The sequence below is a fragment of the Cricetulus griseus genome, chromosome 3 (genome assembly GCF_003668045.3).
Source record: "Cricetulus griseus strain 17A/GY chromosome 3, alternate assembly CriGri-PICRH-1.0, whole genome shotgun sequence".
NCBI lineage: Eukaryota > Metazoa > Chordata > Mammalia > Rodentia > Cricetidae > Cricetulus > Cricetulus griseus.
In genome coordinates, this window is record NC_048596.1 from 3,712,594 (window position 1) to 3,738,347 (window position 25,754).

The 25,754-nt window shown below is 40.6% G+C and overlaps 1 protein-coding gene across 1 annotated transcript in view; it reads right to left on the reverse strand.

The window, feature by feature from the left end:
• The window catches only part of LOC100764329 (attractin-like protein 1), a 542,646-nt gene that overhangs the window by 433,701 nt on the left and 83,191 nt on the right, over positions 1 to 25,754 (reverse strand). Inside the window, 5 exon segments of the mRNA XM_027406896.2 lie at positions 3,173 to 3,310; positions 9,001 to 9,219; positions 11,804 to 11,992; positions 14,164 to 14,377; positions 17,576 to 17,757. Coding sequence (XP_027262697.1) covers positions 3,173 to 3,310; positions 9,001 to 9,219; positions 11,804 to 11,992; positions 14,164 to 14,377; positions 17,576 to 17,757 — 942 coding nt within the window.

Consider the following 25,754-nt stretch of genomic DNA (forward strand, 5'->3'; position numbering starts at 1 on the left):
AAAAATACTGCCGGGCATTCGTGGTGCACGCCTTTAATCCCAGCACTCAGGAGGCAGAGGCAGGCGGATCTCTGTGAGTTCAAGGCCAGCTGGTCTACAGAGCAAGTGCCAGGATAGGCTCCAGAGCTACACAGAGAAACCCTGTCTCGAAAAACCAAAAAATAATAATAATAAAAAAAAATAGAAAACTTACATAAAGTAGACTTCATCAATGTGATCAAAACACAATGTATGAGAATTCTTCTTTAAAAATTTAAAACATAATTTAAGAAATTAGAAATTTTTGTATTTTACTTTTAAAGATTATTTTAATTTATATATCTGTGTGTCTCTTTTGTCTGTGTATATGACAGTGACTGTGTGTATGTGTGTGTGTCTGTGACTGTATGTGTGTGTGTGTGTCTTTATCTGTGTCTGTGTGTGTCTGTCGTTGTATCTGTGTCTATATGTGTGTGTCTTCATTTGTGTCTATATGGGTGTGTGACTGTGTGTATGTGACAGTAACTGTGTGTAGGTCTGTATCTGTGTCTGTGTGTATGTGTGTCTGTGACTATGTATGTGTATATGTGTGTCTATGTGTATGCGACCGTGACTCTGTGTGTATAGTTGTATGTATCTCTGTGTGTGTCTGTGACTGTGTGTATGTGACTGTGACTCTGTGTGTATAGTTGTATGTATCTGTGTGTGTGTGTGTGTGTGTGTGTGTGTGTGTGTGTGTCTTTATGTTTGTCTGTGTGCATGTGTATTTGGGATGCTAAAAGACGATGTCAGACACCTGGGAGCGAGAGCAACAGGAGGTCATGAGCCACTTGGCACCTGGAAGAACAGAGAGTGTCCCTAACCACTGAGCCATCTGTTTATCCCAATAACTTTTGTTTTCAAACCCTTGAAAACAGCATATTTATCTATTTGGTTTCACCAAAAAGGGGGAAAAACGGGCAACCTTTCCAGTTCCTGACTTGTAGGAAAGATACAAAAGAGTGAAAATCAGATAAAAAATAAACAAAACTAAAGGAAAAAGAAAGAGGAGACCGCTTCCCTCCTCCACCATTCCTGCTGCTCCATGGCCTCTTCATCCTACCTAGTGGCAATGGGAGCTGCACGAAGTAGGGCCTTTTGTCCAAACAGCTTTACTCGCAGATGCTCCCTGTGTAGCGAGCTGCTGGTCAGGCTCATGGCGCTGGCTTTGGTAGACCGTCCACACTGGACCCCACCAGGCACCCCTCTCCTACATGCTGCTGTGCCTAGGGTTCCACACGTCAGCAGGGGCAGAGGTTGAACCCCAAAAACGTTTATATTTTAAAGGACATATGACTTTTTAAAAAGACAATCTACAATGTAGAAGAAAATATTTAATAATCACAGAATAATACTAGGCCTCAGCTTCCATCACCTCCCACCCATATCACTACAATAACCTTCCCACTGAACTTGGAACCTCGACTACTTACTTTGAAAACAGTACCTAAAAATAATCTTTAAAAAATAATAAGTTGTAGTGTGTCACACCTGCACTGGAAAGTATCAGGGGTCTTCCTCTCAGAGTACATGCCAAAGTTCTTACATTTCCCACAGACAGTGCGTCCCCTCCCATGGTATCACGTCTCCACACACACACTCCTCCTCATCTGTTCACTCTGAGTATTTTGCTTTCTTCAGATACCTTAGCAACTATTTTAAGGAGATTTATTATAGCTGTTACTGTTGTGTGGAACTTTCTTCCTCATTACACCCCATAACTAGGTGATAAGACCCTTACTGAGGACACCACATACATGAGTCACAGGGACACAGAGAAATCAAACTGGCAGTGACCTGGAAGCTTCATCCCTACTGGCTAATTTTCACGGAAGGTGCTAAGTACAAAACTAAAGGGGAAACCTAATCAACAGTTACCCAGCTGTGAACACCATGAACTACAACGATGACCAGCGTAGCAGGTACGCCCATTGACAATCCTGACAGTGTCTTGGCAGTAGCCAACCTCTTTCTGACTGGATGGAAGGCCCACTCCACAAGACAGAATTTATACCTGGTCCTGTTAACTGGGCCAAGAACCATTAGCTGGCTGAGTCATAAACTCCAGAGAGGAATTTACTTCCAGCATTCCGCTAAATGGACATGGTACTAAACTGTACTCCATAGACATATCTGATCGACCAGACCAACGGGTTAGCACAGCTCTCAACTGCCACCGAAAGACCTTGCTGTTGCAGTAGCTGACAAATAACAGAGACTCGCAGCAGCTGGAACGCACAGGGCACAAGAGACGCAGTGCTCAGCCCTGGATGGGACATCGACCTCGCACACCCTACACAAGGTTCCGGGATCTCCTCAGAAGAGGTGTTGGGACGACCACAGAAGCCAGTGGTGGTAGAGGACAGGATTTCCCACTCGTGCCAGGAAGGCTGTACATGAACTCCCCGCAGCTGCAACCGTATGCTTATGACCTGAATAAGACCAAGACAGTTCAAAACCCAGCATGGACGGGGAAAGGGCCATGGAGTCCTGCCTCTTGCTGAGGAGATACTTGCAACTGAGGGCTGCCGAGGGAGGGAGAACCGGTTTACTTCAGTGCAGCCCCTCTAGGCAGTCCATGGTGCACTGGCCGGCCACAGCCACACACACACTGTAGACTGGCGGACTCCCGGGTTTAAGCACAGAGTGTGTGAAGTTGGGAAGGGAAAGCAGGGGGCTACAGCTACAATGAGAATGAAGAGAGAAGCTGTGCTAAGTGAAAGAAGCCAGTCAAGAGAGGTTTTTACAGCAGTGACAGACCTGATAGTTCAGACCAAACCCAACCCCGGAACGGCTGCCCTGTCCAAAGGGAAATCTTACCTACTATCAGGCTTCTTTCTATAACTGTCAATTATCCAAAAAGTGAATAATCTCCTATCAAAAACCTACCTGCAGTGATCACTTTAATAATGAAATATATGTACTCTTACTAAATTTCTGGTAACAAGTATACATTCAAGTTGAAGTTAAAAAGTAGTGTTTTAAAATCAGCATATCACAGAAATTTTATAGCTCACAGTCTCCAATCAATACATATTACCTTTAAAAATACTGAAGCTGGATAGGAGAAGCCATTTGAGGGATATGTTACAGAAGAGACACCTCACTGGTCATTTTCTCTCGGTTAGCAAACAGAGTGAAGTGAAGGTGTTACCTGTGCACTGCCCTCCGTTGGTGGGGTCTCCATAGTACCCTGGCATGCAGTCCTGACACTGCTTCCCAGTGGTGAGATTCTTACACTGCTCACACACATTGCTGTCGATGCACGTGCTGTGTCCGTTACACTGGCAAGCTGGAGAAGACAGTAAAGCGTGTCACAAGTAACCAAATAGAGATAGAAGCACAGAGCTCCAAACAGAAGCTACCTTTAAAATACAAATCTAGCAAAGATAAAGACCTTTACCCAGCTTTTAAATACATCGCACAGGCAGCCAAAAGCATCAGCAGGACGTGAACGCGCCTTATTGTATGGTCACAATTGACAGCACTGTTTGTAAGACGTAGGGGTAGAGGTGATGAGCAATACTACAGGTTAATTAAGGAGTAGTTTAATATAATCATTAAGGAACCATATGAATGTTTTATCCATTAAAATGTATAAAAACAAGATTAGATAATATAGCTTTTGACCAAGGATGGTAAGTTCTTAGTACATCATGAATATATTTATACTTAATAAGGAACTATAAATACAGAAAATTATCTGGCAACAGAGTTTTATTTCCAGAAAATGAACTACTATTCAGATGAACAAAGGGACCTTTTTAATTTGAATAAAATGTATCTTTTTATGGGTTTTTCAAGACAAGGTGTCTTTGTGTAGCTCTGGCTGTCCCGGAATTCACTCTGAAGACCAGGCTGACCTTGAACTCACAGAGATCCTGCCTCTGCCTCTTGAGTACTGGGAATAAAGGTGTGTGCCCCACCACCCAGCAAGGAGTATCTTAAAACAAGTTGATTTCTAAACCATCTATAAAATAAAAAAAATCTAACATAAAAGTTCATGGTAAAAGAAAATCAAATATGTAAAATAATATTTAAAATATCACAATCTTGTTTTCAAATGTTTAAAACTTACAAATATGCCCTTCATTTTAGTTAGTGATGACAAACTTAGTTCAGCAAGATATTTCTGCATTTATCAGTCGCCAACAATAAATATGGAGTTCTTTTGTAATAAAAACACTGGGGCTGGAGAGATGGCTCAGGGGTTAAGAACACTGGCTGCTCTTCAAGAGGCCCTGAATTCAATTCTCAGCAACCACATGGCAGCTCACAACCATCTATAGTGAGATCTGGTGCCCTCTTCTGGCCTTCAGGCATACATGTAGGCAGAACACTGTATACATAATAAATAAATAAATCTTTTTAAAAAGAAGAAAAATCTTTAGAAAAAGAAAAAGAAAAAAACACTGTTATCACAACTTCTACTATTATGCTTAAATGGTTAAAGAGGTATTTTGAAGATTTATGCCATATATATGTAATTAATTCACTCACATTTTTAAAAAAAAATGAGTACCCACTCCACATAAATTGCCAGAGGAACCAAAATAAGAAACAGGATAGCATTACTTTGTGGGATTTCAAACCACATGAAAACATTATCTGGCCATAAGCACTTGCTTCTGAATAAGAAGGGTGAATTCAGCTCTCATATCTAAAGTCCTGTACAGATTATGGCTGCAATAGCAGAGGTGTTCCTACAAGAGCAGCAATTTGAGCATGGTGATAGCTACACAAAGAACACAGGACTGATCAATACCACCTCCTAGCATCAGAAGAACACCACTGGCCAAATGCTGATTAATCTCTGCTGTCTGGATGACAGAAATCCAAGGGCAGCCAAGCAGCCTGCTTCTTGGATCCAACTCCACATAGCTCTGACAACGTGTTACAGGGAGGTCTCATAAAGAGGCTGTATCACACAGACATGATAGAATTTAGACCCAACTACATGGGGACTTCCAGGGATGGAGGGTGCTGGCAACTGTTAAAGCTTACAACTAACACATTATCGATGGCAAAGGACGAGGTGTGCTGTAAAAAAAAAAAAAAAAAAAAAAAAAAAAAAAAAAAAAAAAACTGGCCCCCTGTGTACCAGCTATATCAAAAACACAGAAGGAAGGCTACACTCGTAGGTCTAGGCTTTAATGAATGCTCCCATCAGACTGCATCAAGAGGTAGTATACCTTGACACTGAGTAAGTCTCCCAGGGTAACTGACATTTCAAATGCTCTAATATCAACATTAACTATAGAACACACATAAAACTAAAGACGATCCATCTATTTTATTTTGCTACATTTTAAATCTACCCCCAGATGGCTCCTTATTTATGGAAACACAAACAGGGGAAAAAATCAAAATAAAACATAATGACAAATTCATCATTTGATATGCAAATAATGCACAGAGTTCTGAAAATATGGGCTCTCTATAAACAGATGTGTACAGCATTTAAAAAGTTTTCATGATATTATTAGTAAATTCCCAATGTGTTTACACAGAAATTCAAGGGGGAAACAAAAAAAACTTAACCACAACCTTTTTTGAATTTATAGCCTACCTTCATATAAAAAGAAATTGTTGGGGACTAAAATGATGCATGGTTTCAAAACAAGAATTATAAAGAGTGAGTTAAAAGGAAATCTGGATAGACAAGCAAGAATCAGCAGGCATGGGTTCCAAGTCTAGCAAGGCCAAGAAATGTAACTGCTGCCACCTTCCAGGAAGAGAGAGAAACCCGAGTCCTGTTTACAAACGGAAGTTATCACCTGCATCCGTGCAGAAGAACAAATTACCAAAGCACACCATAAGACCAAAGAGGCAGAAAAGAATCCAACACACCACTGACATCTATACATGAAAGAGCCACATGAGGACTTAAACTTTCACCGTGTGGGACTGAAATGTCTGTTACCACATGGTGAAGGAATGCTAAATCAAACATTCATATAAAACACTCTCTGCCAGAGGTCTCTAGGACCTCACAAAGGCAGCTCAGAATGACCCTTGAAACGCATCTACAACTCAAACCATGTAAATATACCCCATAGAACACAGAAGAAAACATTCTCTTCACTGGAAGGCATGGTGATACATTATTTATGATTTAATAAAGATTGCCTGGAGATCAGAATGCAAAGCCAGCCACACTAGTTAGCCACAGAAACTGGGCAGTGGTGGCACACACCTTTAATCCCGGGACTCAGGAGACAGAGGCAGATGGATCTCCATAAGTTCAAGACCACCTTGGGCTACATGAGAGTGAACCAGTATAAAAGAGAAACAGAGCTTATGTCTTTGATGTCATCAGTAGAGAGATTATAAGGAGCTCAGTGCAGTCTCAGGCAGCAATCTGAGGTTTGGTGAGCAGCAGTGCAATTTGGAGACACAATCTGAGGTTCTGGAATCTCCCCTTCGGTCTGAGCAATGGTAGAGGTGAGCGCCCTTTGGCGGCTTGCCCACTTTGCTTCTCGGACCTTAGGCTTGAACACAGTCAATGTCTTAGACTTTGAAAGCCACATACTCTTATTTTTTTCTCTCTTTTCAAAATTTTATTTTGAAAAAAATGTGTATTTTGTCTGCTGTACAGCACATGTGTGCGGTTCCCTTGGAGGCCATAAGAGCACGTTGGTTCCCCTGGAACTGGAGTCACATGTGGTTGTGAGCAGGCCTGTGTGCTGGGAATCCCACCCAGTCCTTCGGGAAGCAGTGCTCTTCAGCCCTCTTAGCGGGTTATTTGGGGAGACGGGAGGAAGACAGAGATAGAGAGAGAACATGAAACTGGAAGAGGTGTGTGATCAGAGGGTCCAGAAGGACTTGCTGAAGAGTAAGACATGGAGAGATAAACGTGATCTTCGGTTTCTTGAAATTCCTATTGGGAGTATTCGGAACTCTTCACTCTACCCTACCTTAGCCCCCGGTGCTCTTGCATCTTTATCTCTGCTTATTTCTCCTGAACACTGACTGCTTCTCGGCACTTATCTTCTTTCTACTTTGTTGACTCTGTCTTGCTTATTTTACCTACTTAAAGTACTCACTGGTCTTCAATTCCACTAACTACATTTTTCCTTTCTATAAGATTCCTTTTACTACAATTCTAAAACTGGTGTGTGTTTTTCAAAATGTACTTTAAAATTTAGATTCACAGAATTTTATATTTATAGAAGTACAAAAATAGAATAAGGTGATTCATACCAAATGTTAGTATCCTACCCCAACATTTAACAAAATTAAGAAGCATTAGCTAATTAATAGTATAACACTATAATCAAAATTATAGACTTTAGATGAACTTCACAACTTTGACAAAAATGTCCTTTTTTGTTTCATTACTCTGTCATATTATACTGACTTTATTAGTATATATTAAATATACATATCAAGGGGATTTATTATACATTTCATACATAATAAGATCCTTTGATCATATAACCCACCTTGCCTCCTTAACCCCTCCCTCTCATAGCTCCCTCCCTCTTCCCAAGTCATCTCTTTCTAATTCACACATGTGTGTGCATGCACTGTGTGTGTGTGTGTGTGAGAGAGAGAGAGAGAGAGACAGAGACAGAGATCCACAGCAGAGTCAGATTCATTTCTGACAATTTGCATTCCATTCTGCAATTCTGTTAAGTGGGATGGCTTTATTACACACAGTAAATATCACATTCTGTGGTATATCAATATAAATTGTGTCTACTTTGGCTTTACAGTACTAGGCACCGAATCAACAACCTGAAAGTGCTAGGCAGTGATCTACCCCTGACCTACAGCCCAAGAATGCAATATGGATTTTGAGAAATACACAGCCATGCACTGCCTACAGGACAGTAGCGAGAGCCTCCACACCTCCTCAAACTTTACGTAATTTCCACTGAAAAGCAATCTCTGTCCCCTCCAGACTGACGACTCATGTCTCTGTCCACACACCTTGGTCTGTTTCGGGTTGTCTTTAAGCCATCTCTCCATAAGCAAGTGCACTGCAGTGCAGACAGACAGGGCACCCGCAGTTCCAGCTCTTTGACTGCCTTCCTTTGTTTCTTCCACTTTCACTTGGTTCTGTGACCTCATGCTGCCGGGTAAGCGTCCCATCTAAAGTGCCGACTGGGTAGCTCTCAACCCTACTGCCTCAGCTGTCACTGTTCCCAAGGAAACTATTCATCAGGCTCGTTGGGCAAGCTCAGATGTATCAGGTTTTAGTCCCATGGCATCAGGAAGACAGGAAGAAGCAGAGAAACACCAGCCTCGGGGACCGGCTCTTATGGGCATTCGTCATGGCTCTTCCCAAGTCCCCAGTGGGCCTGAGTACCACACTGCTGTGTGGCAGCCAGCCTAATAAAGCAAGTTATTGATTTTCTACCTCCATGTTTAAGTTCTCCTCATTCCTTCATGTACCTGTCACCTCTTCTGTAGCTCGTCACACAGGTATCCCAGTCATGAAACATTTCTTCTTCTCCTTCAGGCTTTTATCAATGTTAACACCTCAGCAAAGCTTTGCTTTCTAAAAAGCAAGCTTTCATTGACCAGTATTCATCTCCACATAACCTCATAAATTTCACTTATTTCAATAAACATATATTCTCCATGGGTGTAGTGGTTTTAAAACAATTTATCAACTACGTTTCTAGTGCCTAAAACACTAAATATTCTTTACTACACAGCGAGTACTCAGAAAACAAGCACTGAATAAATTAAATTTTCAACTTCCTTCCACACAAGCACAGAATGAGGAATACAGAAATATGAAGCCAGCCCCTGAAAAACTAAGTGACTTCAAATTTGAATAGGAGTGAATATCAGTGGTGGCTTTCAAAATAAGGCCTCGTGAATCCACTATGGATATTCAGTGCACAATATCCACACTCACCACGAGGTTTACTGGAAACACTGAAGAGCACAAGAATTCTGAAGTAGTATAATAATACAAACAGAAAAAAAAAACCAGTGCATTCATGAAGAAAATGGAGTTTCTGTTACCTGGACATTGGATAAAAGACCACTCATAGTTCTTTTCTTTGGGGCACAGACTGGTGTCCAGGGCCACCTCGCTGCCATGTGCTCCGCCGAGTCTCATCGGTCCCCGTGAGGAACCCTCAGTGCAGTACCCTCTCCCTGTATCACTGGGGTCATTGCACCAGCCACACCCCGGCTGCTCCAAGCACTGGCCACATGTTCTCAACCCAGAGCAGTTTTGAGCTGCAGGACAGAAGCATGAAAACAAAATGATATTATAACCAAGCAGAATTGCATGCTTCAGAAAAAAATGTTATAAGAAGAAAGACATTAAAATGCCATCTGTGGTTAATAGAAATATTTTTTGCATAAATACCTAGCAGATAAGAACAAGTCATCATACATATGTATACATGCACAAATAAACATATATACATGTATACATAACACAGGTCATGAACAAATAGAAGATGAATTGGATATTAAAAGGGAAAACAATAAAACATGGTAACCATAACACAGAAAAAAATTAAGGCAGTACTTAAAGATTCCTGAGTATCTTGTCATCACGGAGCATTGAGAAACTGACCCAGACACCTGGTAAACATCACATACTCAAGACCAAAAGACTCAAGAATTCACTGAGGATCTTATTTGTTCTGAGATGTTTGAAGGCCAAGAACCTTGGAGACTGGGTTTTAGAAAGTAGTAGGCAAGAACCATCTCAAATCATATTAAAAATAAAATATAACATTCACTTACTTAACTTTCTAGACAGGTAATTCATAGGCATGAATGTTTTCTTTTCCAAAGTTGTATCTTCTAGGCCCTTGGAACACACAGCTCTAGACGGGTATCTCCAGCAAATCCCTCCCTCAGAGCTCAGGGAACCCCACAGAAGAGGAGGATGTGGAAAGAGAGTAAGAGCCAGAGGGGATGGAGGGACCAGGAGAACAAGGCCCTCGGGTCAACTAAGCAAGGCTCACATAAACTCAGAGAGACTGAAGCAGCAAACTCGGCCCTACACAGGTCAGCAACAGGTCTTCTGCAAACATTTTATTGCTTTCAGCTGTTTTATAGGACTACAGAGGGTCTGAAGGAGTGGATCTCTGATTCGTGGCCTGCGCTTGACAATTTTTCCTTCTGTTGGGTTGGCTTATCCAGCCTTGATGGGATGGGTTTTCTGTTATCTTATTATATGTTGTTTTGTCATGTTTGGTTGTCATCTCTTAGAAGCCTGTTCTTTGCTAATGAGAGACAGAAGGGAATGAACCCAGGGGGAGGGGTGGAGGGAATGAAACTGGAGGAGTAGAGGATGGGGAAACTGAAATCAGGATATACTATAAGAGAAAAAAAACTGCTTTAGTAAAGGGGGGGAGTTACATCTTGGCAATGCACAGTGATAAGTGACAGTCCCTTTAACAGACACTAAGGAACCAAACATTTCATACATTGCCACACCCTCCTTAGTCCCCTAATCTGAAGCATTTCCTTTATTTCTCAGATAACGTGTAGTTCACATATTGGCTGATAGTTGTGATGACTGCCTTAAAAACTGTATTGGCTTACTGTGAAGTCAATGAGAAATAATAAAAACTATCAAACCTTCCATAGGTACAGTTATATACTGTGATATTCCAATCACAACTGTGCTGTGTTGCCATGAAACTGACTGCCTCACACCCAAGGGAGTTCACATTGTCTAACAGACTTGTATTCTAAACCACTCCCTAGAAAAGAAACTTTGCCTTAGAATTATCTCTTTAAGGAACTACAAATAAAATTGGAATAACCCCCTATATCTTATCAGACCACCATACTTTAAAGTTAGAATTCAACAACGATACAAATTGCAGAAATCCTATTAACTCATGGAAATTGAATAACACCCAATTGCACCATTCCTGGGTCAAGAAAGAAATAAAAAAAGAAACTAAAGACTTCCTAGAATTTAATGAGAATGAAGACACAACATACCCAAACCTATGGGACACTCTGAAAGCAGTGCTAAGAGGAAAGTTCATAGCACTAAGTGCCCACATGAAGAAACTGGAGAATAGTCACTCTAGAGAATTAACAGCACAACTGAAAGCTCTAGAACAAATGGAAGCAAACTTGCCTAGAGGGAGTAGACACCAGGAAATAATCAAACTGAGGGCTGAAATCAATAAAGTAGAAACGAGGAAAACACTACAAAGACTCAATGAAACAAAGAGTTGGTTCTTTGAGAAAGTCAACAAGATAGACAAACCTTTATCCAAACTAACCAAAAGGCAGAGAGAGCATGCTAATTAACAAAATCAGAAATGAAAAGGGGACATAACAACAGACACTCAGGAAATCTAGAGAATCATCAGGTCATACTTTGAAAACGTGTAGTCCACAAAATTTGAAAATCTATAGGAAATGGACAATTTTCCGGATAGATATCACTTACCAAAATTGAATCAAGAACAGATAAACAATTTAAACAGACCTATAACCCCTAATGAAATAGAAGCAGGCATCAAAAGTCTCCCAAGCATTGAAAAGCCCAGGGCCAGATGGCTTCACTGCAGAATTCTGCCAGAAATTCAAAGAAGAGCTAATACCAGTACTCCTCAAACTGTTCCACACAATAGAAGCAGAAGGGACAGTGCCAAACTCTTTTTATGAGGCTACAATAACCTTGATACCCAAGCCACACAAAGACACAACTAAGAAAGAGAACTACAGACCAATATCCCTCATGAACATTGGTGTAAAAATATTCAACAAAATACCCGAAAATCGAATCTCCATTGTTTTGAATGCCCTCGGATGCCAAGTTTCTTTGCTCTGTACTTACGGGAGCAGGTGGCGGTCTGCCACTCCAGACACTGTCCGTACGGGAAGGAGATGATGTACGCATTGGAGTCCACACACCGCTTGGTGCTCCCACACCACATACACTCCATGCCGTTGCTTGTGCAGTTGGAACACGAGGTCCTCAGGGAGCACGGCTTCTTGCACGGCCTTGCATTCTGATTTGGACTGACTGGAATAGATCAATCACAACTGCAACTGTTTCATTTGGTAACTTCACTTCTTAGACTAATCTCTATTTTTAATGGCGTGTATGGGTGTTTTGCCGAGTGTTTGGATGCCACCACCAGCATGCCTGGTGCCTGCAGAGGGCAGGTGAAAAGGGCATCAGAGTCCCCGGAACTGACATGACACATGGTGACAAGCTGCGGTGTGGGTTCTGAGAATCAAATCCAGGTCCTCTGGAAGAGCCACCTCTTTAGGCCTCTCATAGTTTCATTTTAACACAAATGCTTAGGTTTGTCTGGGTTTTTTTTTTATTACTTTTTAAAAGGTTAAATTGAACAGACTGAAGCATTAAAACAGGAGGAAAATGATAAAAAAAAAGTTGGTATTTGTACTTAGTGCTGAATTTGAAAACACACAATTCCTTTATTTTTTAATTCTTTGCAAAGTGTAAGGTGCACAGTTTTCAAAACTGCAATCAACCCTGGAGTCCGAGAGCCACTCTTCCTATCGTCTCAGCCGTGCACAGCCAGATTTACTATCCCACTCACACGTTTCTCCATAAACATTCCATATCTTATTTAAGTAAATGTCCTGTGACTGTCTCTTCTGTACGAACAAATGAACACATGTAACTTACTGTAAAACTGTAACACAAAAAACACAGCATTTATCACACACATTGGGATGACTATCATCTTCAAAAGCAAAACAACAAAAAAGAAACAACGACTATTGGCTGGAACGGATGTTGAAAAATTGGAAAGTGCAATGCCAGCAGGAACGTAAAGCAGTGCAACTGCTGTGGAAAAGTAAAACAGATCCTGGAAATATTAAACCTAGAATTTTTATACAATAATCAAATCTATGTTCACTCTGTACCCAGAAATCACAGCCCAGGCATGGCACATCGCTCTAAACGGCCAGAAAGTGAAGATGGTTGTATGCTCACAGTCATAGCAACTTCTCTAAACAGCTAAAAGTAACCCCAGCATCCACCAGAGGATGACAAGATAAACAAAATGTGACCTATAAATATGTTAGACTATTCTCAGCCGTGAACAGGTTTGATCACACATGGAGACGCTCTGAAGACACTGCACTAAGGGAACAAAGAAATCCCAGAAACAAAGTGCTGGGACTCCATAACATGGAACGCTGGACGCATCAGATCACAGCAATCTGCAATGGTGTTTCCAGGGTCATAAGGAGTAAGAAATGTTTGGTTTGAAAAAAAGAGAGTTACGCCCGGTGGTGGTGGCACACACCTTTAATCCGAGCAGGACTGACCTCCAGGACAGCCAGCACTACACAGAAAACCATGCCTCAAAAAACCAGAGTTCTAATTTTGCCAAATAAAGTTTTGTAATGATGGGACATACTTAATGCCACAGAACTGCACACTTACAATTGGTTAAAACAGTAAATTTTCATAAAGCGTATATAACCACAATAAAAATACAGTTCTTTAAAAAGAAAAGCAATCAAGTATTTATTTTCCATGCAACAAAATCAATTTCAAAAAAAGTAACAAAAGTATTTCTTTTTGGATAAGTGAAACAATACAGCTGTAAGATTAAAAATTATTCAGTCATTAATCTTAAAGACAATTCTTTTTCCTTCAAACCATACTATGATAACAGCAAAAGACTAACCAAATAAGAGGTCATTGCTAAACTGTAACCATAACCACATGTCCATAATAACACGGTAACAAACAACTCAGTGGGCTGGGGACAAGGCTCGGCATCTGCGAGCACTTGACCTTCTTGCAGAAGACCAGGATGATTCCAGAAGCCACACAAAGTTTCACAACCATCCGGAACTCCGGTTCCAGGGGATCTGACCTTCACTTCTGATCGACACAGGTACCAGATATGCACATGGTACACACACATATATGCAAGCAAAACATTCGTACACACAGAGTAAAGTAAATAAATCCTTAAAAATTTGGTTAAAGAGTAAGTAAAATTTAAGAAATTACATAAAAATAAACCATTACAAGTTAATGCTAAGATCAATTAAAAAAAAAAAAAAACAACTTGAGTGTATCAAACAATTAGTATCAGGGGATAAGTTTATCCCCTGATAAATCTAGCCAGTCCCTGCCCTCCAGACAGAACGACCGGGCAATAGGCTAAAGCAAAGACAGAAACACGGATGCACTGTACTCACCAACAGGCTTTTCACAAACAAGGCCATCCGCCATGGACGTGCAAGGGTTTGCCTTTAGTCCCGCCACTGCAGCCCTCTCTAGGTAAGCACAGAAGCCAGAATCATTGGGCTCACCCGGAAGCCACTGCAGCGTGGTGTTTGTGAAGGGCGACATGTCCTCCCATCCCCAGTAGGAAACGTTGATCTTGCGTAAGCCTACCCAAGGCGATACTTTCTACAAACAACAGGATGGGGCATTCAAAGTGGTTAGAAGTGAAACGACTGCCTGAGCCTGCTCAGCAATAGCTCATTACCACCAAACGCTGTATCTCAGGGTACGAAAAGCTACCTTTCCAACCCCCTTACTTCCAGTAACGACCTCAGCGTGACCTAGGGGATGATGGAGACCACAGCGCTGTTTTGAAAGCACTGGGCTTTCAGCTGAGATACAAGGTTGGGTGACTTTTTTTAACCCTTGTTCATTTTTCCTCCTCCTATAAAAGGGGGATATAGAGTGCCTTTAATGCCAGCATCCAGGAGGCAAAGACAGGCTGACCTTCACAGAGAGGTCCAGGCCAGCGAGGGCCACACAGTAAAATCCTACCTCAAATAAACAGACTACAGAAGACACCAACTAAACAGGGGAAATGTAAATGCTCAACATACCATTACTTCTATAATTAATACTATCAGGTATACGGTTTAATCAGTTTTGAATTTAGGATAAATCTAGTATCTGCACTGTGTACAAAAAGAAAACAAAGTTAACAGATAGGTATGGATTCTAAATAAAGATGCCACAAGGACCTCCCAGTTGGGATTTCCCTGTTATGTTTGGACTTTTATGAAAATTTTAGGGAAACTGACATCATCTATTCCATAGACAAAGCCTGACTGTCACAATGAAAATCTGATAAACACAAGTTGACAAAAGCCATGTAACTATTCTTAAGAGCCTCGCTGATCATCAAACAGTATGAAATCAAAATCAATTCTATATTTATATAATTTATTTTAATCATTAGTTAAAAGCAAAAATACATTCTAAATCCAAGTTTCATTATTCTATTAGATTATGCACACCTCTTTTTTTTCTTTTTTTATTTAAATTAGAAACAAGATTGTTTTACATGACCATCCCAGTTCCCACTCCGTCCCGCCCTCCCCTACCACCCCGCCCCCAACTAAAACTCTACCTATCACGCATCCTTTCTGCTCTCCTGGGAGAGTGAGGCCTTCCATAGGGGTCATCAGAGTCTGTCATAACCTTTGGGACAGGGCCTAGGCCCACCCCGGTGTAGACACCTCTTTTTAATACGTGATAATATATCTTCTAAAACACTAAGCTACTTAATAATCACAATGATGGGAAATTGTTTCAAAGCATCATTCTTCTTCACTCTTTTATATATGTAATATCAGAATACACAAAAATGTCACTAAATCGTACTTTCTAACAATGTAAATAAGATATTTATATTCGGTATTTATGTTGTACAAATGTCCCTAGGGAGGTTAAGTTAGCCATAGACCTTTAAATATTTAAGTGTATAAGCATAATGGATTATACATTGTGAATACTCAACAGATATTTCTTAGATAAATTTAAAAGACCTTATGAATTTTCACAATATATCGTACTACCAAAAGAATATAGTACAAACAGCAATTAATAAACAAGGATCTTAGAACAGAAATTACTTTATACTATCTAGAATAATGCTGAGAGAGAGGTGGGGTTAACAGTGCTTCTCATTATAAAATCATTATGTGCTCTTACTTCATATTAGAATTATTATGTTTTACACATTTATTCTGAGAGATACTTTGATAACAAAAAGCTGCCTTTTAAGCCATGCATTATAATAACACTAGTCAGATAATCAATCCAACACAGAAATTCACATTAAAATGTGCTTCATGGCACTGCTATTCCTCCTACGCTTCCTATCTGTGGCAAAGTAAAACCATTTAAAATGAAATATTACTCCCTAACTCATCATGATAAGAATCTGAACAAAAAGGAAGAGAAACAAAAAATGAATCCAGTGATAAAACATTTAAAGTAACTATTACTCAGTAAATGAGGCAGACAGGCAGTTGAAAATGAAAGATAAACTACTGTATTATGGAAATTTACTGCACTATGCCGTAAATCATTGTAACATTTCATTAGCCATTTCCGATAAGTAAATGATCATTTGACCCCAAGTATCTCTCTAAAGTGGATGAATTTTTCGATTTTTATTGGCTAAAGAAGGGTTATCTTAAGCCTGTGTACCTGCAATGACTCAGGATATAATTCATTTTATGTAGGGATATGCCTAATGAAATGTCACCTTGAAGAAGTTTCCACTTGGAAATCCTGAGAAAAGTTGTTTCTGATAAAACAGGACATCATTTATTTATATGACGTGACTCAGCAGCCCAGCGAGTCCTTACAGATTATAATGTATCTGAGTTTACCATCCACTCCCGTACAGATTATAATAACTGAGTTTACCATCCACTCCTTATGGAGTATAATAATAGGCAGCAGAAATTAGCTGCTACAAGAAGTCTTAAAATATAAAATCAAACGACCAGATTTGCGGCAATTTTGTAACTGCCCAAAATAACTGATGTTAAACACAGGAAAACCAACAGAGCTTTAAGGACTAACTCTAATGTTTCTGAAATTCAAAAATGCTGAGTGTGCCACTCAAATGCTTGTGATGTGACAGGATTTCATAGCACAGATTTTCACGTGCTGAGTGGTAAACTGTCAGGTACACGCATACAAAAGAGAAGCCCCTAACATCACACACACACACACACACTCACACACACACATAAACACAAAGACAGATTCATCTTATGTGCCATATATTTACAATAAAACTTCACTTTAAAATTTGTTACATTTTCCTAAAGCATAAATATCAAAAGATCTTCCCAGCTCGCTAACACAAACATCCTACACACCATCATTGTGTTGGAAGCCCTTAAAGACAAGTTGAGAAAAAACTGCCGGGCTTTCCTGACTTCCTTATAAACAGTTCCAAGTTCTGCAAATGCTGGCTAGGGCATTTCTCCAGGACTGCTCCATAAGCTCACACTATAACTATCTGTCCATCTGATCATCACAAAGCACCCTGAGTGCATCCATAATTGCAATTACCACACTCAAGAAGAGCTCTTCTTGTCTCTTTCTCTACATCCCTGTCTGGGGAGAACATCAGTGCATCTCTGGGTTCTCACACAGCAGTAAACTACCAAGTATGTTAGCGTTTTTCATACATGTGTAATAAGTAAATATCTGTCCATCTTTCACATAAATGTTTACAAGACAAAAAGAATAAATCACTTCTGCAGATCAGGGATCACTGTGTATGACCATCACCTGAAGACATTGTGTACGTCCATCACCTGAAGAACCCCAGGCAGGGCTTACCTGCTGTGTGTACTTCTGTATTTCATCCAACACAAACTCTACCTCCTTGGAAGTTGTCAGAGAAGCCAGATTTCCACTGAGATTATAGCAATAAAGTTTTGCATTGTCATAACTTTCTCTACTGGAATTGATTCGAAGACAAGCATCCCCAACATGATTCCAGCCTTCTCCACAAAGGTGAGCTAGGTAAAGAAAAAAAAAAAAAAAAAAAAAACAATTGCACCTTACTTTTACATTACAAAAAGGCATGGTTCTTTATCAATTATTTCAAAATTATAGATGCAACCATGGTGGCAATTTAAAATTTTTAAATAGAACACTTAAAAACTTCTAATATCCCAAACTTCTAATATCCCAAATAAAGTTAATATAATAGTTTGCTGAAGAGTAAGATCCTAATTCTTTCCCAAATTCCTTTGTATGTTTTGTTGAGACTTGCTCGCTATGTAGAGCAGGCTAGCCTTGACACATCTGCCTGTGTCTCCCTAGTACTGGGATTAAAGCATGCACCACATTGCCCAGTCTTTCCTGAATTCTTAAACAATACAGGTTTTCCAACACCTATTATCTACATTGACTCCAAAGATTCCTGTGAAGGATAGGGCATCAGTGTATGACCTCTTGAAAAACAAAATTACTAGTATATTTGTCTAATTCCAGGCTACAAAAGATCATATTGTTTTTTTAATTACTCAAAATAATTTTAAATGTAAATATATTTTGATCATATTCTTCCCCTCCCCAAGTCCTTCCAGATTCTCTCCTCCTCTCTAACCACCCAAGTTTATGTTTTCCCCAAAACCAAGAAAACAAAATAAAAGAACTACCCAAAAGGAAGAGCAAAAAAACAAACAAAAACCCATCAAACTGTAACCAAATAAAAATGCGCGCACACACACACCCCAAAAAAAGAAACCAAAATAAAACTGCGGAGTCCACTATGTGGTCATCTATCCTGAGCATGAGGCCTGCCCTGGAGTAGTTGGTAAACAGTGTCACTCCACTGGAGAGAGCTGGTATACAGTGTCACTCCACTGGAGAGAGCTGGTAAACAGTGTCACTCCACTGGAGAGAGTTGGTAGACAGTGTCACTCCACTGGAGAGAGCTGGTAAACAGTGTCACTCCACTGGAGAGAGCTGGTATACAGTATCACTCCACTGGAGAGAGCTGGTATACAGTGTCACTGCACTGGAGAGAGTTGGTAGACAGTGTCACTGCACTGGAGAGAGTTGGTAGACAGTGTCACTGCACTGGAGAGAGTTGGTATACAGTGTCACTGCACTGGAGAGAGTTGATAGTGTCACTCCACTGGAGAAGGCTGATTTTCCCTCTCCCAGCAGGTATGAGAACAGCTCAGTTGTTAACCTCCTTTACCCTACTGGCTAGGTTTTCATTCATTTAATTTTTTTAATATAACAAAATGAAATCTAAGATGAAGAAAAACTATCACACCAAAGTAGGACAAGACAAGACAAAGCAACAGAAGGAAGAGGGCAAGAGAAAGTACAGGTCTCACACACACTAGGTCGCAGCTCAAAGCTGGAGGCCAGGTTATGAGTGCAGAGGGCTATGGTCAGATCGCTTTAGGAGAAAAGAAAGCCAAGCTGAGCTGGATGAACCAGGCCTATAACCCAGCACTGGGGAAGCAGAGACAGAACAACTGCCATTCCAGGCCCAACTGCACTGTGGAGCAAGTTCCAGGACAGCTTGAGCTAGATAGTAAGACCCCCCACCAAAAAGGAGGAACGGGAGGGAGGGAGGGAGGGAGGGGGAGGGAGGGAGGGAGGGAGGGAGGGAGGGAGGGAGGGAGGGAGAGAGGGAGGGAGGGAAGGAGAAGAGGCAACGGTTTTAACTAGAAAAGAAAGAAACCTGCTGCTTTCCTAGTGAAGAATCTAGAACCAGGCCCATCTGAGCAGCACAGCAGGCTAATTGCAATCTGATGTCTGTTTGCCTCACAAACAGAAACCATTTTAATTACAGTGCTATTGTTTATCTGCCTCTCCCCCCCCCCCCCGCTCTCTCCCACTCCACACCCCTATCCACACAACCCATTCTCTCTCTCTCTCTCTCTCTCTCTCTCTCTCTCTCTCTCTCTCCAACAAGCAAACAAAAAGTCAGAATTATAAAAAGAACAGGGGAAAAAAACCATGTACTCTTAGGTAATGAATCACTAGATAAAGAACGTTAAAAGTGGTTCTTGTACAAGAAAATTCTCTCCTATGGAGGTGGACTGTTGGAAGTCTGAGGTCATTCTGGGCTACACAGTGACTAAAGGGGCAGCCTGGCAGGTAAGAAAGGACAAACTACACAGCAGCTACAAGCCTGCACACAACAAGTGTGCAAACACAAGCCATGAGGACTCAAGTATGAGAGGGAGCTGGAGTGTGCAAATGTGAGCCATGAGCACTCAAGTGTGAGAGGGAGCTGGATTGGTTAGGGAGCTATCGGCAGTTGACAGACATTCAGAAGTCAGTTTCCTTTAAGGGTGATGGCCTTGGTGGGTTGACCTTGCTCTAAGAAGTTTATATGCAAGAGTACATGGTCAGCACAAATTAGACTTGATTTTTTTCAGAGAACACAGTTTGGTGGATTGAGAAAGGGGGATAGACCTTGGAGGAACAGGACAAGGAAGTATGTTCAAAATGCATTGTAAAAGATCTTCAAAGAACTAACGAAAATGAGAAAGGAAAGATAAGTACAAATAAACCATTGATTTCTGACATATTTTTACATACTTCTTCATGTCTTTCTAGATGTTAAAAACACTATTGGGCTATGGTATCTGATCCGGAATCTACATTGAGTTTTGAAAAGCATCTGTTCTCTAGAACATTTTAGTGTCAACATCATATGAAATATAATTTCTGTCTTCCTTTATGCAAATAGCCTTCAAGCAGTACTGAGATGTTCACAGAACTTGTTGAAAGCAGGACTTCTCAAACTTGTGGTCATTAACTTTCAAAACTAGGAGGGGCACCTTGAACTTTCTTGCTAAACGATTACATAAATTGATTCAGTTGTTCAAAAATGAATGTATTAATTTAGAATAATAAATTGAAGTCCCGCTAGAGATGCAGTTCTCTGGGCATTAGGACATCCTCACTTTGTCGATGTAAAGAACCTATGGAGACATGCCTCCAAATCCCTGAAAGCCGCTGACAATTCAAGTGAGGTCCCCTGACATCCAAAAGCTAAGATGTGCTAATGAGAGATGGACACAGAGGACAGAGTGATGGACACAGAGGACAGAGAGATGGACACAGAGGACAGAGTGATGGACACAGAGGACAGGGTGATGGACACAGAGGACAGAGTGATGGACACAGAGGACAGAGTGATGGACACAGAGGACAGAGTGATGGACACAGAGGACAGAGAGATGGACACAGAGGACAGAGTGATGGACACAGAGGACAGAGTGATGGACACAGAGGACAGAGAGTGATGGACACAGAGGACAGAGAGAGTGATGGACACAGAGGACAGAGTGATGGACACAGAGGACAGAGAGAGTGATGGACACAGAGGACAGAGAGAGTGATGGACACAGAGGACAGAGTGATGGACACAGAGGACAGAGAGTGATGGGAGCACACGGCCATCAGTTTTAAAGATGATATGGAAGAGGTGTTATTTGTAGCTTCTTCCAAGTGGGACTTGGGCGTCCTGGCCAAGTTTTTCCATGCTCTACATGCTTAAGGTTTTGCTAATAAAATTGGGGTGGAATAAAACTTAACATAAGGGGATTTATTTTTTATTACGTAAATCAAATTTGAAACAACCTACTTTTGTGGGTTCGCTTTTCCTTTTTAAAAACCTCTTTAATTTCAGACATAGACACTGTATTTTCTTATCTGATTCTGCATTCAGTCACCTGGGACTGTGTGCTACTGAGCAAGACTTCCTACACTGAGTTCTCCTGTTGCTTCTACAGACAGGAGACCATTTCCCGATGACTGGGCCATGGCTTCCCTGCTATTACAGACTCACACCCTCTGGGACCATAAGACAAAATAAGTCCTTTTTCCTCAAGTGGCTTTTGATGACAGTATTTTGTCATAGCAACAGACAAGTAACTAATACAAACTCCTTTTTGCTTAGAAAAAAACTTGCATGGCCCTAGATGCACGGGTATAGGAAATAAGTCTATAAACCAAACAGTTGCTGATAATGAGTCAAAACAAATCTCATTTTTGAAAATCTGATATAATTTTTCCATTTATCAAAGGCAAAAACAAATTTTCATGCTAATGAGACAGACATTTCATTATTTTTACATAAAGAATTTAATTGTAACTGAACACCTGATACTCTGGGACAGGATATTTTCAATGTTTTTCAACATTAACAGCTATTTTAAACTTAACAGTCATCATTGTTGAGAGCACAATTTCTCACAATTATGTAGAGCAAAAGGGCAGAAGTATATTTAAGGACAATTCAGAATTTGTTACAAATTCTGCTCTAGATTCTATCAAAGTTCATTTAAAATCCTTTATGAAAAGTCAGCAACTCCAATAGCAATTTTTAAATGAAGCCATCATACCCAATGCAATACAAAGAAATACTAATTAAAAAATTCACATGCTGAGAAATTACAATGGCCAAATATTTAAAAGACTATAATTAAATCATTATGTTTCTGTAAGAACCTAAAACTTTGTATGTACACCAGAAACAATATAGTCCAAGTTTCTCGTGAAGAATCCCTGTTATCACACGCTAACACATACAGGCAAAGTGGCCGTGGCTGTGTTCAGAACTCAGGCTGCAGTGAGGTCACAGGATTCAATAAAGATGTTGCCAAAATATTTCAGATTCATTAAGCATTTACTTTCCAACTAATTTTGGTTGCTGAGTAATCAAAAAAAAAAAACTTTTATTATCGCCAATTTTTCTAAACCACCTTACATCCAATGTGACCTACTATGGAGTGGTGAACCAGAGTTTAAGATGCTGGAATTCATAGCCTTTGAAGAGCCCACTGCAGACTCAACAGAATGAAAACTCAAAGTGAAGTGTATCTTCGCACCATGCACTTTGAACTCACATACACACAAAAAGGTCTTGCGGATTCCAGTTCACTGACAGCCAATATTCTAAAGGTTAAATTGGGTCCTGTGATTAACATGCTTGGATCACAGAAGTCCCTCACAAAACTGTTATCACTTAGTGAATACAGAATGGCTTTCCTGTTGGGTTGAGGCCACGTATGGCACTGTCTTCCTGGTCTTACAGAATTCAAAACAGCAAACCACTTTTAATCATATTGCAGATTTCCTGTTAAATTATCGGTCGTTTCACACTGTAGTGGTGTGAATGGGAAATGTGTTCCATAGTCTCCAGCATCTGAGCACTTGCTTTGGTCCTATATTCCCTCACAAAGCCCTCAGTCCTCCTAGCACGTACATTCTGCGCAATTACATGATGGGAGAATGTGATTCTTCTCTCTGATTTAGCAGAGGTTAACGTTAAGAGAGTGTCTTGAATCTCAGAAGACACTCTGGACATTTAAACAGTGTTGAGACTATGAAAAGCCACAGAGACTTTTAAAGTTGAACTAAATGCATTTTGCATTAGGCTATTGCTGTGAGCCTATGGGAGCCAGGGAATGGAGTGCGGCTGTGTGAATGAGGAAGTCCCCGGAAGGCTCAGATACACTTGGTTCTCAGGTGGTAGAGCTCTCTGGGGAGGAAGCACATCGCTGACGGGGCTTTAAGAACAAAAACCTCCCACCACCCTCTCTCTATTATTGCTTTATTTTTCGAGCTTCTGCTTGCTTTTTTTTTTTTAAGCTCTCAACTTCCTGTTCCTGCTATCACGAACACATATTCCCTGCTGTGATTCACTCTCATCTCTCTGGAAACATAATCAGATAAACTCCTTCTAATATAAGTTTTCCATGGTCAAGGTACTTTCCTACATCAGTGGAAAAGCAACTAATATATGGATTACAAAACAAAAACCGCACAATCATCTCAGCAGATGCAGAAAAACCTTTGAAAAACCCATTATCGCCTTCACAATAAAAGTCATGGAGAAGCTAGAGATGGAGAGCATTTCTCAATATACTAAAGACTGCATGCAACAAATCTACAGCCAACAACAGACTAAACAGGGAAAGTCAAAGCATTTCTACTAAAATCAGGGTCAAAGTAAGTGTCTGGACTCTCTCCTCTTCTGTGGAATCCAGCGTTGATGTATGAGCAAGGGTGGCACAACAGTGAAGGAAACAGACCAGTTTGTGTGTTGAAGCATCCCTGCCAGCAGACAATGCAATTATACACATAAGACCCTAAAGATACTCTTCAAAAACCTTAAGAGACAAGAAACAGGTCCAGCAAAGTAGCAAGGTATAAAAATCAATATACAGTTATCACCAAGCTTCCTATATGCAAATGGCAGGCTGAAAATCAGGGAAACATAACAGTGCAGACATTAAAATCAGCAGTTAGTAAATGGACCTCATGAAACTAAGACTGTTCTTCCAGCAAAGGATACCACCACAAGTCATGAGACAGACTACCAAGGAGAAATAAGTTTTCTAGCTGCACATCCGACAGAGATTAGTATCTAGAATACATAAGCAACTCAAACTTAAGACCAAGCAAACAAACGACCCAATTACAAACCAGGGCATTGAACTAAATAAAGTTCTGAAAAGATGAAAAGCAAACAATTGAGAAACTTCTTTTTAAAACAAGTGTTCAACATCTTTAGCCATCAGGGAAAATACAAATTAAAATACAAATACTACTTTGAGATTTCCTTTCGTTCCAGTTAGACTGGCTATGGTTGGGGTAGGGGGGTGGTCATATGACAGTGTTGGTATGTGGTGTACATGCAGGGGAAGGGAACACTGATGTAGTCCCTGAGGAAACCAGTGTAGCAGCTCTTCAAAAGGCTGGGAGGGTCTACCAAATGATCCAGCTGTGCCAGTCTTGAAAATGTACTCAAAAAAAAAAAAAAAAAAAAAAAAAACTCCATATCCTGTTTGAGAAATACCCACTCATCCATGTTTGCTGCTGCTCCATTCACAATGTCCAGTAAACAGAAACAGCCTAGACATTCACCAGCTGATGGCTGGGTACTGAGAATGTGCTATGTTGATACTATGGTATATTATTCAGCCGCTGAGAAAGATGAACGGCACAAGTAAACGGAGGGAGCTGGAAATGGTCACTTTGAATGAGGAAAGCTAGTCCCAGAAAGACAAACGCTGCATTTGTGGATGCTAGCTTTGAATCTTTAGGTAAGTGTGCTTCTTTTGGAATTCCCATAGAGGTCAGGAGTTATGAAGGAGCCATGAAGAGGCTCTTTCAATGGAGGAGAGACACTGATCAGTGTTATACAATATTTAAAGAGAAAAAAATGGAGCAGGGAGGGTTTAACTGGGGTGAGGGGTGAAAGGTAGAGTAGAGGAGGTAGTTTGGAGAAAGATAAATAACAGTAAAAACTTTTTTAAAAAAGTCATGGAAATCTACTACCATAGAAGCTTACACACACACAGAGAGAGAGAGAGAGAGAGAGAGAGAGAGAGAGAGAGAGAAATAGAGAGAGAGAGAGAGACAGAGAGACAGAGAGAGAGACAGACAGAGAGAGACAGAGACAGAGACAGAGAGACAGAGAGAAAGTTACCCTTAAGTGGGGTAACAACGTCCCTACCGAATACTAAAAGCTAACAAGTGAAAAGACCAGTGTCAGAAGTCAGAAATGGTTACTTCTTTTGGAGCTGTTGACCAGTGAGCTCCCACAGACGCCCAAACAGTACAGGTATTGCCACTGCTCTTCACCATGCTCCAGAGCATGACAGCAAGACCCTGCCGCTGAAGATGCCACACACCGCTGAGTCACAGGAACTATGGGGACCTCATCTCGCTAGAATGTGCAGTGAACACTTCAGAGGAAGAAGTAATTGTCAACTGTGAACTCTGAGTACAGTAACATCGGTCCCAGCAAAAGACCAACTGGTACAAGGGTGAGCATGACTGCCACAGGAACGGCCAATCACTTCCCGCCTGGATATATGCCCCATTCCACAAGACCATTATTAGTCCAAGAACCTGTACACGCACAAGTCATAGGCTCTAGGGGAGAACCCACTATTATTTTGCTAAATGGCCAGGTTATTAAACTGACTCCTGATGACTTCTGGATATACCCATAGATGATGATATA